The sequence below is a fragment of the Passer domesticus genome, chromosome 14 (assembly GCF_036417665.1).
Source record: "Passer domesticus isolate bPasDom1 chromosome 14, bPasDom1.hap1, whole genome shotgun sequence".
In the NCBI taxonomy this organism is placed as follows: Eukaryota; Metazoa; Chordata; class Aves; order Passeriformes; family Passeridae; genus Passer; species Passer domesticus.
In genome coordinates, this window is record NC_087487.1 from 17,222,223 (window position 1) to 17,240,124 (window position 17,902).

The following is a 17,902-nucleotide window of genomic DNA, read 5'->3' on the forward strand; positions in this document are numbered from 1 at the left end:
TTCACACAACACTGAACTTTCAATCCACGTAATCTGTGAATACACAATTATTTCATATTCCTCCCTATCAAGAGAACCTGGGTCCATTTGCATGCCAAAATGTTTTAGTGTTCCACAAATAAATAAATAAATAAATAAATAAATAAATAAATAAATAAATAAAGTTATTTCACCTGTTAACACATGGGGACTGTTTGTTTTGGCCAGCTTGCATGGACTCTGAGTGCCAGGTTATGAATAAAATAATGTTCAATACTGTAAACATCTTGTGACATAAATTCCTGGCTCAGCATAAATACAGACACTCTGTATGTGGCAGGTTCTTCCTGCATTCTCCAGCACTGACACCACTAAATTCGTGTATCTATGACAGAGTATATACATAACTGCAATTCCTGAAAAAAAAAAGCAATCACAGATAAGCCAATTTGCCCATCCTGGGCCTCTGCTTCACTGGATTTTGCTTGCTGGAGTTTGGGTTTTTGGAAAGCAAAGTGCAACTACTGTATCCCAGTGGTTTCTGCACATGCCGTACATTCCAGAACAGAAAGTAGGTTTTCTGTTTAAAGAACAGCACAGTTAGACAGATAAGATAAAACCAAACTGGAATATAATATTGCTGGCAATTTTTAGTCCTTTATGCAAACACAAAGTCAGTAATGTAAAGGATGCTTTCTGAACAACACTGGCAAGGGCTGAGTTTCTCACACTGCCAGGCCTCCTTCCCAAGCAAAACCTCATATTACTTTAAGATCAGAATGCAAATACAGAGCACACTCTGATCTGGTTTAATCCACAGCATTCAGGAACTAATTCCACTGATGTCACTGGAGAAACAAAGTTCAGACAGGCCTAAGTGAAGGTAAGTCCCTGAGGAAGGGACTGAGGTTTTAGCTCTGTCTTTAAACTCAACCCTTTCTTTCATTTCGGGTGGCTGGAATGAGCCTAGGACTGGACAACGAGTGTAGATCCCAGACTACCCTGAAAACCACTTAAACCTTTGCTTCCTAAATATTTAAACTGCAAATGAATGCAGACAGCAGACAGGAGCTCAGCACCCTGCATATCTTTGCTCTCAGAAAGAAAACAGCACGAGCTGTTTGCTGTTACCTTGGACCAGTCTCCCGTTTTCCACTCGTAGCAGCCTGTGTGATCCTCGCACTCCTCCTCGTCTCTCGGCCTGGTGGCTGCATCACATTTCCCTTGGGAGTTTGTGCACGTCACTGTTCTTTTCTGAATTCCCCTGCCACAGTCTGCTGAGCACTGCAAAAAAACAGGGGTTTGGTTTTTTGTTACATGGTGCTTAGAAATGATGGCTTTTATGTTGGTAACACAGCTCAGAGGAAAAGCTGGGGTTATGAACACTGAGGAAAATGATAATCCATAAGGTTTTATTACAATAATCTAAGCCACTCATGAGTAATTTGGACTGCTTGTGAAATATTTTACTTATGAAAAATGGCAATTCTGAAAATCAACCTTCTTTGAAAAATGTCAGCTGGCTTTTTGCTAAAATTGGTGCCACTAAATCTCGTGTTGAAGAACTCCTCATTCATACTGAAGAACACACTGAGATTCACTACACAGAACTGCCACATCCCTTGATGTATCGTGGACCACATCAAGGGTGATAAATGGTGGTGTGAAATGTAATTTTAAATCACAGCAGCGTGAGACCACTGTTATAAACACGTTTCTGTAGTACAGTTTGTGCATATCATGGCAAAGTCACAATTCTCACACCTTCTCATGTGAAACACACACATCACGTTCACATTTTGATTTGCCATCACTATCCTAACTCTGGAAAACTCTAACAAACATTTACTGGGTGAGCACAAATGATCCACAATGTTTTTGTGCCTGGGCTCTATGGGATTAGCCTCTAAAGAGCAGGGATATCTGGTCACTCATTTGCTATCTTTGCCAATGGCTGGAAATTCTTGTTTAATGAAGAATTTTTCTTCATTTTCTTGGCTGTATGAGGTGGGAAAAGGACACTGGCACGAACTGAACCCAAATTTCTGTTTTCAATAACCAGTTTGGTAACAGAGCACCTGCTGTCACAGTCACCTGAGCCCTTGTCACTACCCCTGAGCACAGCCAGTGTGCCTGCTCCTCATTCTCATGCCACTGCAGTGGTTAAGAGTGAGAAATTGCCTTGCAGAGCCACTGGGGACAGGTGGGTGGAGTAATGATCTATGTACCAGCAGAGATAAAAACTAACCTCCTCTGGCATGTCAAGTTCTCCCCTTCAGGGGGCCAGCAGGGAAAAGACAGTTGATTTGACACTGAATAAATAGTGCAGATATGAGATATTCTGTGAGGTCTTTTGAACGTGTTCCAAGAAGCTTCTCCATCCAGGGGGTCTATGCTGGAAACAAGCATCAGCTTGATATAAATTACATCAAATGGACAAATCTCAGCATGCCTGTCTAACTGTCTTAAAAACACAATCCAGGCAGTTCTGACCTGCTGGCCTTGTTAAGGACATGAATGACAAGCGTTTATGAGCTGGCAAGCAAACAGACATGCCTTTAAATACTTCACAGCACTACAAAGTGACTTCTTGAAAATCTGGGAAACCTTCCACTTAATTTACTGTGTGCTGCTCACGGCGTGACCCCTTACGGATGTAACATCTTTGTAAGGAGCACAATCTATAGTTCTGCTAAGACAGGGGGGTGAATTCCTCCCAGCTTTGCAGAATTCCACAAAATGCTTTGCTGGACTGCTCAGAGAGCAAGGCTTGCTAGAGATCCCAGGCTGGAGCTCCCTAAATGGTACCTCAAATCCATGAATTTGCCCCAAGTTGGGTAGACTTTCCCAAATTATCTATCATTTTCCTCAGGCCCCAGGGTGGACTCCTCAGGGTTGCACTCGCTCCTCTCAAACTACAAAGCTCAATGTATAAAAATCTTTGGAATGGTCCAATTTACTCAAAGTAAATCAAGCTGAAGTGGGAGTATTTTTCACAGTAGGAGAAATCTCTAGGTGGGTTTTACAAGCAAGTCTGGGAAAGCACCAACTGTTTGTTCTTCCCACAGCTTTTAAGTCATTCACAGATTAATACTGCATATCCTTTCCTAGACAAAACAGCATGAGCAAGAAGGTTTCCAACAGATCTTTGGTGGTCACATATAAATCACCCTCTTTAAGAGGGTTTTTTTCCTTTCCTCAAGTCATCTGTTTTCATGAAGAATTTCTTAATACATAGATTTTACAAAGAGTCCACAAATTAATGACACAGTTTCTGTGTGTCCACTCAAGATCATTAAGTCTTATTTTATTGACAAATTACTTTGTCAGATCCCATGAGGCTTTGCAAAGGAGCAACACAACTTTGCAGTTAAGACACAACTCCTTTATCTGAAGGAAATCCATATTTTTTTCCACTCTAGTTCTCTAACAGTAGAAACATTCACCTTCTCCTGACAGCCTCTATTTTTATCATTAAAAATGGGTTGAGCAGTACTTTGTCCAAAACAATCTCAAGTGTTTGGCAACACAAGGGGAACTCAATTTTTTCCATGATGAAGATTACATTGGAATTTGCTGTGAAAACACACATTTTTGACCAGGGACCAGACATCAGTGCAGTCAACTGTGTTGCATGAACAAGAAGTTAAAAAAATAGATCAGAAAATAGATTTATAAAATGATACAATTTCAGTGATATTTATTCCTCAACATCAGATTAGAATGCTAAGGAATAAAGTGATTACCACTGAAGAAAGTACTAGGTGTGAGAAGAATTCACACAGGCAGAGCATCAAATGTGTGCTGAAGTCAACTGAGCTTCATAACAGCAGAAATGGGCCAGAATAACAAATTTTAAATCACAAGTGCACAGTTAAAGACCCAACAAAAGTAAATAAATGTATCAAAGGAAAAGTAAACCTGCTATTGAAAAAAATATCTAAAAATGCTATGTATTTGTAAAGGAATTACATGGTCATGGATATGGAAGATTTCCAGTGATCTGTAACTTGACTTACTCTATTCCATAAAAGGGAGACAGAAGTACCTGGGATTGTTAACAAAAGACTCAAGTAAAAAATCCACATGTAAACCAGGTAGAAATTGGACCCTAATCTCAGCTATAAACAGTTCAGCTGGTTTAGCTATAAGAAATAAAGAGGGCATCATCTGAAAGGGGAATGTCTACAACACACAAAAGACCTACCAGACAACTTACTAAAACCTTGGTGTGTTTGTGCACGTCTTTTGTAACAAAAGAATTCAGAAAGAACACGAATCTCATGCACCAGTGAAGGATCCAGCACCCCACTGAAAGGGAACACTGCTCTCACTTAACCATCACCTCTCTTGCCAAACTAAGATTTCCTGTCCAGGAGGTGCACAATAAATCCCATTGTGTTTGTGAGGAGGCACTGCTCCTCAGGATCCCTTCTGTCCTAAGCTTTGTGACTTTTAAGCACATTTCTAACAATAATATCTAGCAAAAGCTCTTTGACAATGTTTTAAACAGGAACTCCCTGTTCCAGAGGTGAATAATGAGGAATCCTTCCCACAGGAAGGGCTGGTGCTGGACAGCCAGGCTGGAATGAGGCTGGTATGAGCTGGAACCCTGCAGCCAGGGTGAAAGGAGCTCATCACTCAGGTGAGCCCAGCAAACAATATCAAAGTGAACATGGGCATCCTGTAAGGACTGCTGCGCACAGGGTACAGCAAAGATGCCCTGTACTGGCTGAGTGCTGGTCATGAACTGCAGGCACACTCCCAGACCACTCTGCTGCTAAACAAAATACAGGGTAACTGTATAGCTCTCCCATTATTTACATCAGAAATGCATTCATAACACTTGGGAAAAAATTATTAATTCTGCAGCTACTCTGAGATGCATCTTTTACACAAAATATAATCAGCTTTTTCTTCTACCTGGAATTACACCAAAGAAGGCTGGATAGGGCCCAAAGCCTGCCCATTTTCTGTAACATGCAGATGCCTGATAAGCCTGGTATTTCTTCACACCACATTTAAATGGAGCCAGAAGCCCTGGGTTACTGCACTTCTGGCCTCAGGTCAGTGAAACATTTTTTCTTCTTGGTCAGAATTTTCAGCTGGAAAGATACAGTCAGTAGAGCATATCTAAACCCTGCCTTGTTAACTCATCTGGTCTGGAAACCAAATCTGAGCTCCTCACTGCTCATCTCAACAGATGAGAGTACTCCAGTGCTGTGAGGATGCTGACCATGAGAAGCATGGATAAAGGCCAGTGTATCCAGAGCTCTGAGCAGTCTGGCTCCTTTCTGGAGTGAAGTTCCTACCTTGGACCACTCTGATGCCTCCCAGATGGACAGGCAGTCCCTTCCCTCACAGCTCTGCAGCGTGGCTGGTTTGCTGCCCAGGCAGTAGAGGTCCCTGGTGTTGACGTAGGTGCCGTTCTGCAGCTGATAAACACAAGTGACCTCCCGGTGCTGCACACCCTTCTCACACGTGGCAGAGCAGGGACTCCAGTGGCCAGTCACCCACCTGGGAAGGAGCCAGAGGAAAAATGTTAGCAAACTGTTGGAATAAAACTTTATGCTTCACTTAAAGCCAGTGAGAAATGGGCAGCTCTTCCTGGGTCTGTGGGTGCTTTGATGGTGCTGTGCTGTTGTCACCCTGAGCTCACTGATCCCCTCTGGGAGCTGAAGTGTGTAAAGCAGCAGTGTCAGTATGCAGGGGAATATTCCCTCCTGACTCCATATCAGGCAAAACCCCAAACTCTGCATCACTCCCTTTAACCCCACTCTCTGCAGTGGAGCTGGTTTTTTCTCTCAGATAGAGACAGACTTGTCTGCAGACCATCCTGCAAGACCATTCCTTGCAAGAGAAAGGAGGAATCCTCCTCGCTCTGTCTTCCACTGACTCCAGCAAGTGCTGGAAGCACCACAGTGGGGCTACAAGGCAGTGAATAAAATGTTTAAGAAGGATCTGAAGGAGGAGGGATGGAGGGGAGGGCATTTTTTTCTAAAAGAAAAGCAGCATCGATCTTTAGCTTCCTGCAATCTGTCAGTGAGAGCATGTTCTCTGTAATTACAGGCATTCCTGGGTGGAGTGAGGGACTGGAGCAATAACTGCAGACACTGAGCACCAGAAGGCTCCCATGCCTTTCTCACCAGGCAATTGACCTTCTGGCCTGTTATTCAGCACTGTCATCCAGATCTGTATCCTTACACCATGAATCTTTTACTTGTCACCCAGTCCTGGGCTGTCTATTATGGTAGTGGCCCAAACAAGACTTCTCAAAAATCTGAGAAATACTATTTCATTCTGCTGGAGACTCCTGTAATCTAGGTAGAGCAACTTCTTTACCATATTTCTTTTGAAAGTGTTGTGTGCTACTTCTCTGAAATGAATTAAAAAACTGTTTGCCATTTTCCCATTCCTGAAGGGGGGAAAATCAGCTCAGCACCATTTGTAGAAACATCTTCACCTGCTGCAATTGTCATGAATTAATTTGTGAATGCCATGACTGGCGTGACAGCACTGAGGACTGTGCTGACAGGGCAGGCAGAAGCCATTTGGTTTGAGCAGGACTGGGCAGCCTGGCCACCTGTCTTTTGTGGAACAGGACTCTGCTCAAATGTTCCTGTGCATTAAAGCAGTTGACTGACACATCTGTGAATTTCTGTTGGCTAAAACAGCTGCTGAGACACCAAACCTGTTTCTCCAGACTGCAGTTTTGGTGCATCTCCGTGGCCCAGGGCTTGGTATTTCTCCTATGGAATGGGAAAATGTCAGCTGGGAAATTGAATACTAGGGCTGAAAGACTGACAAAAATAGCCCTGAAGTGCAGAAATCAGTGTTGATGAAAATTAATAGCCAGGCCTCCTTGGTATCAGCTGGGATCTGCCCTGTTGGAGCAAACCTGAGGGAATTATCCACCTGGGGGAAGGAACCCCCTGACAAAGGCTGGAGGGGCAGAAATGGCTGTGCTTTATGAGCTGAGTGTGAGTCACAAGGCTGGGAAAGGGCTCTGCCCAGGCTCCACTCAGCTAATATTCACTTCAGCACTGTGCTCTCACTGTGATCTACAGCTCATGGCAGAAGAAAAAGGGAAAGGGGCTGAAAGCAAAGGAGAAAGATAAAAATACATTCTTGGCAGAGGCTGGCTGTGAGCTTGCACTTAGGATGGGCAGCACACAGCATGCCAACTATTTCCAAGATGCCTTAAGAAGAAAGGTTATGGTTTTCCCTTTAGGAAGGACAATTCCTTTCTAATTGTTTTTTGTTTGTTTTGCAAACAAACTTGCAAACTTTCTCTTTTGCAGGGGAGAAATCACCTGTTTCCACCCTGTTTGCTGGTCTCTAGTCAGTACCAGCAAAGATGTGACAGAGTGCAACTAGAAAATTAGCACAGAAAAAACAAGTATTACCATCATCATGAGAAGAATGATTGCAAAGGGAACGAGCTGGAACCCAGGGTACCAAAACAAACATGTGTCTGTGGTGAAAACAATCTCCAGTTTATCCCTTGGAAAGATCTTCAGCCACCATCCACTACATCCACTCCTGATCCCAACCCTGTGGTTATACCAACCAGGTGGGGCAATGCTGTAAGGGATCTCTGAAACCTCACAGTCTACTCTGTCCTGCCTGTGACCATCAAAATACTTAGAAATTAAAGGCTCTTCTAAAGTGGTGGTTTTAGTTTCATATCCAGGAGACAAGTAATATTAAATGTCTAAATAATATGAATATGTGAAGTAGGTTATTTTCAAAAACACCAAGGGGATGATCACTTTGACCACTAAACTTCATCCTCTCAGTGAAATCTATGCTTGAATCAATGACTTGTAAAAACAATCAGGCAAACAAGTAAAGGTGAGTCCTACCTAGAGTCCTGGCAGTGCCCTAAACCCCCACAGTTCCCCCAAATTTTCCTTCAAAGGCAGCTGAGAATATTGTTTTAGTGCCTGTGACACACAGGAACACTGCAGCTATATTTCAACAATGTTCACAACCAACGTGGAAAGACAAAGGATATATGGATAAAGTGATTAAAGATGAAAATTCCTGCCACTTTCAAATTTTTGGAAGGAATTTGCAAAAGATGTTAGCAGAATTACTATCTGCAAGTAATATACACACAGGGGAGAAAAAGGTGATGTGCAAATAGTATCACATTATGGTAACTATTAAATTGCAGCAGGTAGATTTTTGTCTCTACACTGTCATTACATCTTCTGAACACACCTGAGTTTGTTTAACAACAAGACCTACTTAGAGGGTGATTTTCTTTAAAAAAGGGTAGGTACTTTTCTTATGACAATGTCAAAAATAACTCCAGTGTTCTAACTCCAAACCCCAGGCTGGCTGTATTATTAACTAAGCCAATTAATTGCTGTACACTAAGCCCTGTGTATATCACATACAGCATTTGGCTTCCAGTTACACTTTAAGCCTGTAAGCTGATCTTAGGGATTGCTTGACACCAGAGTTCTTTTCAGCTTGGTCTTTCCCTCCCAGGTTATAACCTATCTTCTGTGGGACCAGGGGAGTGCTCCAGCTGGGGTCCCAGGAGAGCTTCTCACTTTGCCAGCAAACACTGATTTACGTGACAAGCACACTCGTTTTTCTCACAGCCACAGGGATGCCTTCATCCCTGGTATTATTATTTTTTGTAATCTTACCTCTACAGAAGATTCAAGAGCTAAGTGATCCCTGCTGGTGGTTAGATTCAGGAAGAAAGTGATGAGTTTTTAAGCAGAGATTTTACCTCAGTCAGTGGCTGTCTTTCCAGCTAAAATATGCCCAGAAGGGTGTGATTTTCAAAAGCTTCAAAAAGCTGGGATGGGCAGGACATGCAATCTGAGAGGGCTGCTCTAAATCTTTGTCTTCTGAGTCTTCCTCAACCTCTGACCTCTCAGTATCTCTTCTGAGGAATTGGGAGTTCTTCTTCTAATCTGCTTTGGCAACACTCTTCTGGCAGGCCCCTGGAGCAAACTTGAAATATCTTTTGGAGATTGAGTTCATCATTTGATCTTTCTATGGTTTGGATTAGTTTTTAACCTTGAATTATCTACTCTACCTGCTTGCCTAAGACTCCCACATTTTCTAAGAAAAAAAATTGCCTGCAGCACAATGTATATAAACCCAGGGGAGATGAATGGCTGCAAATGAGGGCTTGGAGCTAAAGATTTGGGAAAAAAATGTTAGGAAGATCAATGGATCAAGGCTGAAGGATGGGGGTGAGAGAGAGCAACCAAAAGACATGAGGTCACTTTTCAGAGATTTGCTGCCTCTTATAACATAAAGCCATTACATCTTCTGGGGTAAATATTGCAACTCATTACATTTCCCCTGGTTGTTTCTGCCCTGAGCCCTGCAGAAAGTGTGTTCTCTTCCACTAACTACACACCCATGCCTGTTCACCCATCCCCTCACTACCTACAAGGCGCTTTTGTTGCCTTCCCAATGCTACCGTGACATTTATTTCCCTGCTTTCACAGTAATAGCCTGATATGACCAAAGACATGTTTGTAATAACACATTTTTTTTGTTTTTAAACCTGGTTTTTTAGAGCTGGCTCTTACCTACAACCAGTTTATATCCTGTGCTACTGCTGAGTAAGCATCAGAGGAAACTTCCTACAAAATATGTCTGAAAAAGCCACGTGACAGAAACATATCCAAAAGTGCTGTAATGTGAGGGTTCTATTTCTATTAGATTTTATTGGAAACCTTTTGGTTTAATGCACAGGTGAGGATAAGTCCATGCCCAGTTAGCACTGCTTGTCTTTAGCATCAGTTTGTGATACAAAATCATGTCAAAGTCACTCTTAGTTTTCTGAGGCACCTGGAGGTAACTGTGGCTCTACTGATTAAGGCAAAAGTCAGACCAACTTTCAGCAGGGCCAGGATTTTACATTGGATAATTTTAGCGAGAAGAAGTGGAAAAGATTTCTGAGAATCAGTCATGTGGAACTGACAGATATACTTTGCTTACAGCTGTCAAACCAAGCTCATGCTCGACTGTGTAGAAGAAAAGTCTCTTTACAAATGGAATTGTGTTTCCATGAAACACACAGACACCCTGCTACTGGACTGTCCTCTCCCCACACACTCCTGAAGCTCTCCACCACCTCTCTGCTGCACTGGGCTCAAAACAACCAGGTGAATCTTGTCTTTTGGGAACAGGTTGTGCCACACCCAGTCACTAGAAGGCTTGCCTGCCTTTTTTTTCCTTTTTTTTTTTGAGAAAAGTACAAGGAATCTAGTAGAATAATACAGCTGCTGATGTTGAAAGTAGGACTCCAAGACTAACATTCCTGTCTGATTGCCTTTATAAACAGTGCTCAGTAATTTTCCAGTACAGTAGTCATTCTGCTAACAGATTTGCCAACTTTCACTCACACAGGTTTTTTTTTTTCTTTAGTGATTATCATTTTGACAGCTTTTTTTTTTTTTTCAATTTCCCTCCAATAAGATCAGCCATGGAACAATGTTTTATAATTTACATATACTTTGGGAAGTTCTTTTTTTTCAGATGGAAGCCATTGTATTTCCTCTCCTCCTCCCCCAGACGAGCAGATCTCAGTTTTGGAGGACTCCGTGTGAGGAGGTGTCCCGCTGGCTGGCACCAAGGGACAGAATTTCAGCACTCTCAGAGCTCCTCTGCAGTGAGTTTTCCCTACCCACCTCCATGGCAGGTGTAGCTTTAATGGGGCAACTGGTTTCCAGCTCCATTCCCTGCCCTTCCAGGAAGGCAGTGCCTTCTCAGCTCCCAGCACACGATGTAAACTGTGAAGATCATTACAGCAGGCAGCAGGAGGAATGGATTTCACAATTAAATATTTTGCTAGATTATCCTGCTAATCCTTTTCTGTGGGTTGGAACTGCACTTGGCCTGAAGAGCTTCAAAACAAAGCAGCACAGATCATGTAACATTTTAAAGCAAGGCAATGGTCAACCACAAGGTTGGTGAGTCAAACATTGCACTGGGAAAGAACGTGATGGAAGCCAGCCTGGGTGTTTACACCAAACCTAAGGAACCTGTCTCATGACTCCATGTGGAAAATAATGCCAAATTAACTCCTGCTCCAGCAAATCATCTTGGATTGTTTGATGTAAATGCATTTAGCAGTAGCCAAAGAGCACTTTTCATTCTATACTGTCTGTTCCCCAACCTTCTCTGCCAGAATTACTCCATTGAGTTGAGTTGCTGGATTTGCTGGAAGATACAAGATACAAATTGTCTTTCAGTGGCTAATTAGCCACTGATTGGTACTTGATGACCTGCCTACAACCTGGAGCACAGGATTTTTTGTCTCCTTTTGGTTGATAGGCATCACCACCAACTGACCTGGGCCCCAGATGTGCCCACAGCAAGACATCAGCCACCCCTCACAAAGGTGCCCAGGACAGTCCCAGGTTTTCTGGTCTGCAGAATTTTGGCTTTTGCTCCTGCAAGGCCCACGGGAGCCCTGCTGCAGGCAGTGCCCTGAGGAGCTGCCACCAGAGCGCAGCATTCCCTGCTCCAGCCCCTCCAGCCAGTCCTGGCAAATTCATTAAGCTCAAGCTGATTCTGGAGATCCCAACTCCAGCTTTGGGAAGTACTTCAAAATGAGCTCTTACGTGGTGCCTCCTTGGATCAGAGGGTGCTAACATTACTATTGATGCCAGATTTCCAGGCTAAAATGAAACCCTCCCCACGGCTGTTCCTTCTTTTCTTTTTTTTTAATGTAACTAAATCCAATGCACATCAAAGATGTTTCTCAGCACAAGGCACAGACAAGGGTTTGAACCTGCTGGCATTGAATCTTAGGGATGATAAACTGCATTAATTAAAGGACTGACCCATCTGGAGCTATCAAATGTCCAGCTCAGCCCCCTCAGTTAATAAACACCCACATCCCTCCAGTTCAGTGCAATTTCTATACAGCCCTGTGAGTAATTTACTGACATTCTCAAAGAGATTTCCATCATACTGTTCCCCACAAATTCTAGTATTTGCAAGACAACACTTCACAAGATAAAGCTGAAATTGCTTTGTTCCCCATCTACCTGTGATGAGAACACACAGAAATGGGGTGCAAACAGCCCAGAATCAGGGAGACAGACTGATTTCTGTATTATTCTGATTTCTGTATTCCTGGGCTGTTAAACAGAGCACTGTCACAGGGACATGGTGAGGTCTAGAGGGCAGGGTGCACTCTCAGTCAGCACATGGATACACACCTTAAGTCTAAATCAGACCAGGAATCAAAGCAATGGGCACTATCAACCATCACACACTGGGCACCATTATTTTGGCACTCCCCAGCCTTTGGACCTGTTTTTGAGGTGCTGAGCCAACTGGGGCCTTGACTGACTCTTAGAACTGGCTTCATGTTCCCCCAGTGGGCATTGTTGTGGTGTGTGAACCCTTGGGGAGCCTGGTCCTGGACTCCAGCCCATGGATGGAAAAATGAAAGGGAAAGAGAAGAAAGAAAGAAGTGATCCATGTAACCACAGAGCTGACCTCAGCAGCGTGCCAGCTTTTAGAGCTGATTTGGAGGGCAAAAATAATCAAGGACACAGTGGTAAAAGGATGCAAGATAGGCTTCCTCCAGGCAAAACTCATTGGCTGCATTTCTCTGACTAAAATAACTGGTTTTCCAGACAAAGGAAATGTTGTAGATTTAATCTGTTTGGTGAAGAACTCCTTTTGCTGCATGGGAAATGCTTACTGGTGACATGCTGGGAAACATAGATATAATTGTGTAATCCATAGAGAGATGAGAGCTGCCTACCATCTACCTTTAGTGCTGCAAAGGAGGATCAGGTATGAAAGGAATTTAGATCAGTTACTAGTGGGCTTCCTGAAAGGTCTGTCTTGCATTTGATCTAATTTAGTATGCTCATTAATGACCTTGGCACAAAAAAGAAGAAAACTGCTGGAAAATTGAAGAAAATGCTGACAATACAAAGCCTAGGAGCAGTGTCAATGCCTCAGAGGATTAGGATGTCAAGCAGGAAGAACTGAATAACCTTCAGTACTGCAATAACAACACTAGGATGGAAATAAACAGCACACACTGCAAGGCTGAGGGCTCAGGGACCAATAACAAGCATTTCTGTGTTAAAGTAGGGTTCATACAATGAAATAAATGAGGAGGAAAACATCTTGAATGACTGTAAGCCACAAATATGATGCAGCCATGAAAAAAGCAATAAGAAGTTAAAGTAATGGATTTAGCCCAGAAAAATGATTGAAGGAGGAGATACAATGGTTTGTTGTGATCCTGTGGCAAATAGCCCAAGGCTGAAAGGAAGGGAGGGAAAATACTCAGTAAGAAAACGAACAGAGCTGATGCCCAAAAAAAGGGCTGAAAAATGGCAGTGAGTAACTTAGGCTGGAAATAAAAGGTTCTGACCCACATGAACAGCAAGGTCAGAGGAGAGCCTTCCAGTGAGGGAAGGAGCCTGTGGAAAAAGCTCAGCTTATAGAAAGCAGTCTAAGATATGCTGCTGGTAGTAGCAGAAAACTAACCCTTGGGCTCAGGAGATATTTTCAAGTCCTAAACAGTGAAAATAAGTGCTCAGGGTCTCCTGTGGTTTTCTGTAGATGCAGCCAGGGATTTCTGGCATTTATGCTGCTGTTCAGCATCCATGTAAGAACACCAAATATTCAGCAGGCCCCTGAAAGGACTTAACCTCTCCTAAAATCTCTTACAGCAAAGAGGAGAAAAATTACCAGCGTTTGCACACAGTCCATGACAAGTCCAACAGTTGGGGAATTTCATGTGGTTTTGATGCTTTTCCTGCGTTGGAGGGGAGCAGTTTCACAGCCCCAGCCCCAGCCATGCATGCAGAAGTGTGTGGCCACTGGCCGAGGTGTGTTTTCAGTGAAAACAGCTGATGGGATCTGTGATTTGTGAGGCTGGTGCCAGCCCCAGGGCTGTATTTGGGTTGGTGCTGGGCGTGCTGGAAGCGACCCATCCGAGCTGCATGCAGGAATCCAGATTCCATCTGGTTACAGCAGGGTTTTGTAAAAAATATCTAAAGAGCTAGGCAAAGGATTAGAATAAAGAGGTGCTAATAGGGTGCAGTTGGGACAGGAAAGGAAGCTGTAAAGAATTTAATGGAAAAAGAGGGTCAAGGAACATAAAAAATAAAATAGGAAGAAAAAGAGGCATTTTTTTAAAAGGTGAAAGAGTAACAATAATAAAGAATGAAAGATTCTTTTATTTTTGCCAGTTTCAACAAAACCCTCAAGAAAATTCTCTTCTCTGACGTTTAGTTTTAAAACATGTCAGTGTATCCAATCAAGTTTTAAATCCTGCTTTGTTTTCCTCAGATGCTGGGTTGCAGTTGGAGAATTCCAATCTTCTCCTTGGCCTCATGAAAGTACTGTCCCCTGCCCTACATTATTTGGCTCTCCTGAGAGGTGGCTGAAGTTCAAAGGGATATATAATTTACAAAGCACTTTGGGATTGTGCTGGAAGAAAGACACTGTTATTAATAACATACCCTTTTTTCCTCCTGATCACTTTATAAATGTGGGTAACTATTTTTTAAAAGTTTTATTGCAATCTCAACAGCAACAGCCTCTTCCTCCACTTAAACAACATGATCTCACTCCATCCCAAAGAGTTTGCAGTCTAGCTTATACCTGGATTGAGAGAGGAAACAAAGGGACAGTGTGGGACAGTGAATTAAAGTCACACAGCCCAACCAAAAGTGAAACAGAGACTGAGTGTCCTCTGACCCAGTCCTGAGCTGGCCAAAAGACCCTCCTCTAGAGATAAATACTCTGAAAGGTGATTCTCCTAAATTTTGAGTGAAAGTGCAAATGCAATTCAGAATGCACAAAACAGAGCTGGTTTACTAGAGAAAGGAGAGCATTGTTCCTTCTTCTGAACTCAGGTGAAGGGCTTAGGTCTGAGTGGAAATGGGAAAGGACCTTATTGTAACAAGATGCTACAATAATTTTACTTGAAACCCTAAAACAAATTCAGGGCTCATAAAAAAAGCATTGACATGGTGAAAGAGAATGGTTTCTTTAAGATGTTCTTGGTCAGAGAATATGCTAAGCATGCTTTTCTAATGTCTGGGTGGGCAAACGCAAGTGGAAATTTAAATTCTACAGAGGCACAGAGAATGTGCTTCTGAAAATGTTTCCAGTTAAAAGCATGTTAAGTGTGAAAGTGTACTCTACACGGAGGGAGTGAGGGAGTGTGGTCTATCAGATCATCAGCAAGGATTCTGTGGCCTTTCCAGGTTCTAAGCACATTCAGTGTCTGCTGTCATTGCTCTGAAAAAAATGGGCCAACGAGAGTGTCCCTGTGCCAGGGCTGACTGCAGCTGGGCAGAACTGTGCTAGGCTGTGTCCATAACCTGCCTGCTGGCTCCACTCAGAAGAACAGAGACCTTGGAATAACATTAAGGACCCAATTCCCCAGAGGAACACAGGCTGGATACAGGAGCACAGTAATCCTTTCTGAGGAGGTTTTGAGTGATTTAACCTCAGCCACTGTCACTGCCCTGGACAGACAGCAGTGCCATGGTGGGAGGGCACCAAAGAGACTTCCCAGGGGCTCAGGGTCATGGAGATCCCTCACTGTGGGTCTCAGGGCTGTGACATGGCCAGAACCTCCCATCCTTGCTCTCAGCTGGTAGAGGCAGAAGCTGCCCACAACTGCCAGAACTTTTGAAGTTGCTTTTCTTCATCTCCACCACCTGGAATCCCTCCTGTACCTGCCTGGGCTCACTCCTGTGAGCTGACAGCTTTCCGAAAGGTCTGGGAGAAATATTTCATGCCAGGGCAGCAACACAAGCAGATGCTTTTTGTTTCTTTCTGAGAGAGTGACATCACAGAAATGCCAGCCTCACTGGACTTCCTTCTTCAAGGAAACAGTTGTTTCCTTGAAGCCATTGGGATTTTGGCTCTCCTTACACACCAGAATATCTCATTATACCTTTCAGTACTGCAAGCTGTACAGCCAATATTGTCCAGCAGCAATAACAGGCAGTGCAGACAGAAACTGAAACCTGAACCAGCCTTATTGATGGATGACCTGACACTGCATTTCCCCGCTCCAGGGCACTTTAATCAGAGTGCAGGTCTGATTAGAAGGAAGTGTGCTGTTTGCTGTTTCCCCCATTGTTTCTGCCAGCAGGATTAGCTTTGTAGGTGCATTCCCCTGCCTTGTCTGATTATCCAAGATGCAACAGCCAGCAGGATGGTTTGAAGACTCTTTTTTAGGTATTGTTCAGCTTTATCTGAAATTGATTTTATCACAGAATATTCTTGGAAGGAACCCACAAGGATCACTGAGCCCACCTCTGCAGTGAACGGCCCATACATGGATCAAACCCCTGATCCTGGTGTTATTCTAACTACTATCAAAATTGGAGTTTCTACACTACTCTACAATGCTAAACATCACTGCAGAACAAGAGTGAACTTTTTTGTTACCAAACAAACTGAACAAATTGATTTACCTTCCTGTCTTTTGTCATTTTGGCCAAAAATGTCTTTTTTTAATATAACACAGATCAAAACTAATTCAGCTAAAAGTGCTTGCCAAATTTTAAAAAAAAAATATTATTTTTAGAGATCTCTAGTAACTACTGAGAAGAAAAGCACCCTCACTGAGGAAAACATCCAAAATGTGTTTCATCATAATTGAATTTATTGACTTCAGGGTTTTTGTAGTACTGTTTGACAGTTAATCAGACCCCATTCTGTGCTGATTCAAAAAAAGAAAGGTTAGATATGCAGTCACTGTACTCTTGTCTAACTTTATACTGTAAGTTGTTCTGTCTCCCAGGAGGCAACCAAGGGGAAAAGAAAACCATCCCCAAACAATGCATGAAAGCAGCCTGCACAGGTCTGGCCTTACTGACCACAAATTAAATGGGCTTTGTCTGAGGTAATGAAAATCTGACCTGCTCAACAAAAGGAAATGAATATTACAGCTGCTTTCTGTGGCTAACAATGTGTCCCAGTACTTTGAGACATTTTCACTGTGTTCAGCAGATGGGGGCTTTGGAAAGGGGCAGTTTCTGAAGGAAAAGGATATTGGTTTTAGTGCTTTGAGCTCCTTACCGTGACTGGCAGGGGTGTGTGTTACATTTCCTGACCTGGGGCTCGGGGCGGGTCACTCGCTGGCAGTCACTGTCATTCACCAGTGTCATGGTCTTGTTAATGATCCGAGTGCAGGACACGATGGTTTTCCTCTCACCTGGAAGCCAAATCCAAAAGAACTCAGAACAAAAGCACCTCCACTCATCAACCAAAACTCAAAAGCTTGGAGCTCCCTGCTCCCTCCACCAGATGTACTCTACCACCTCTGCAAGAAATCCTATTCTCCACTCTGCCAGACCTTTGTACTGGCATGTTTTGGGGTGTTTCTTTTCTCAGAAAAGCTACAAATCTTTCCCCAATAATCATGCAATTGACTGTTTCACATGAGCAGCAACTTGGGCTTTCTCCTTCTAGTGTTTAGCGTGGAAAGGAGCTTTAAAACAATTTGTTTTTGTTTCTGGTTCCTCCTCCACAGGTAGCTGTGCCCTGTCATCACCTCGGGCAGATGTGCTGAAGTCACAGCACCTCCCACCCCCTGATAATGTGACTGATCATGACAGGACAGCTGCCTCCTGCTGCTCCCCGGGCAGGAAGTCAGGATGAAAAGGAGTGACTGAGGTTCAAGAGTCATTAACTGAGCTTGTTCATATTTCACAAAGAGAAAATAAAGCCACCAAAAAAAAATATTTCTCATTTCCTGCTCCTCCAGATATACTGCTTTAAAATCCTTGTGGCAGGAGGCATCTCAGGAGGAGTCATAATTTCTCACATAAACTGTGCACCAGGAGTTTCCTTCATCCAGTGTGGCCCCAGGGTTCAGCCTTCCACTGAGTGCCACAGGGAGCATGACAGTGACCAGATGTGACAAGGAAAGCGCTGT

The 17,902-nt window shown here is 43.2% G+C and overlaps 1 protein-coding gene across 6 annotated transcripts in view; it reads right to left on the bottom strand.

Moving 5' to 3' along the window:
- The window catches only part of ADAMTS17 (ADAM metallopeptidase with thrombospondin type 1 motif 17), a 158,382-nt gene that overhangs the window by 19,721 nt on the left and 120,759 nt on the right, over positions 1–17,902 (bottom strand). For all 6 annotated transcript variants that reach the window (XR_010347587.1, XR_010347586.1, XM_064388946.1 and 3 more), the window contains 3 exons: positions 17,044–17,179; positions 5,292–5,496; positions 1,111–1,263 (listed from right to left, as the gene is read on the bottom strand). Coding sequence is in view for 4 of the 6 variants with exons in the window: in XM_064388946.1 (XP_064245016.1) it covers positions 1,111–1,263; positions 5,292–5,496; positions 17,044–17,179 (494 nt within the window). In the remaining 2 variants the exon portion in view is untranslated. The remainder of the gene's footprint in view (positions 1–1,110; positions 1,264–5,291; positions 5,497–17,043; positions 17,180–17,902) is intronic.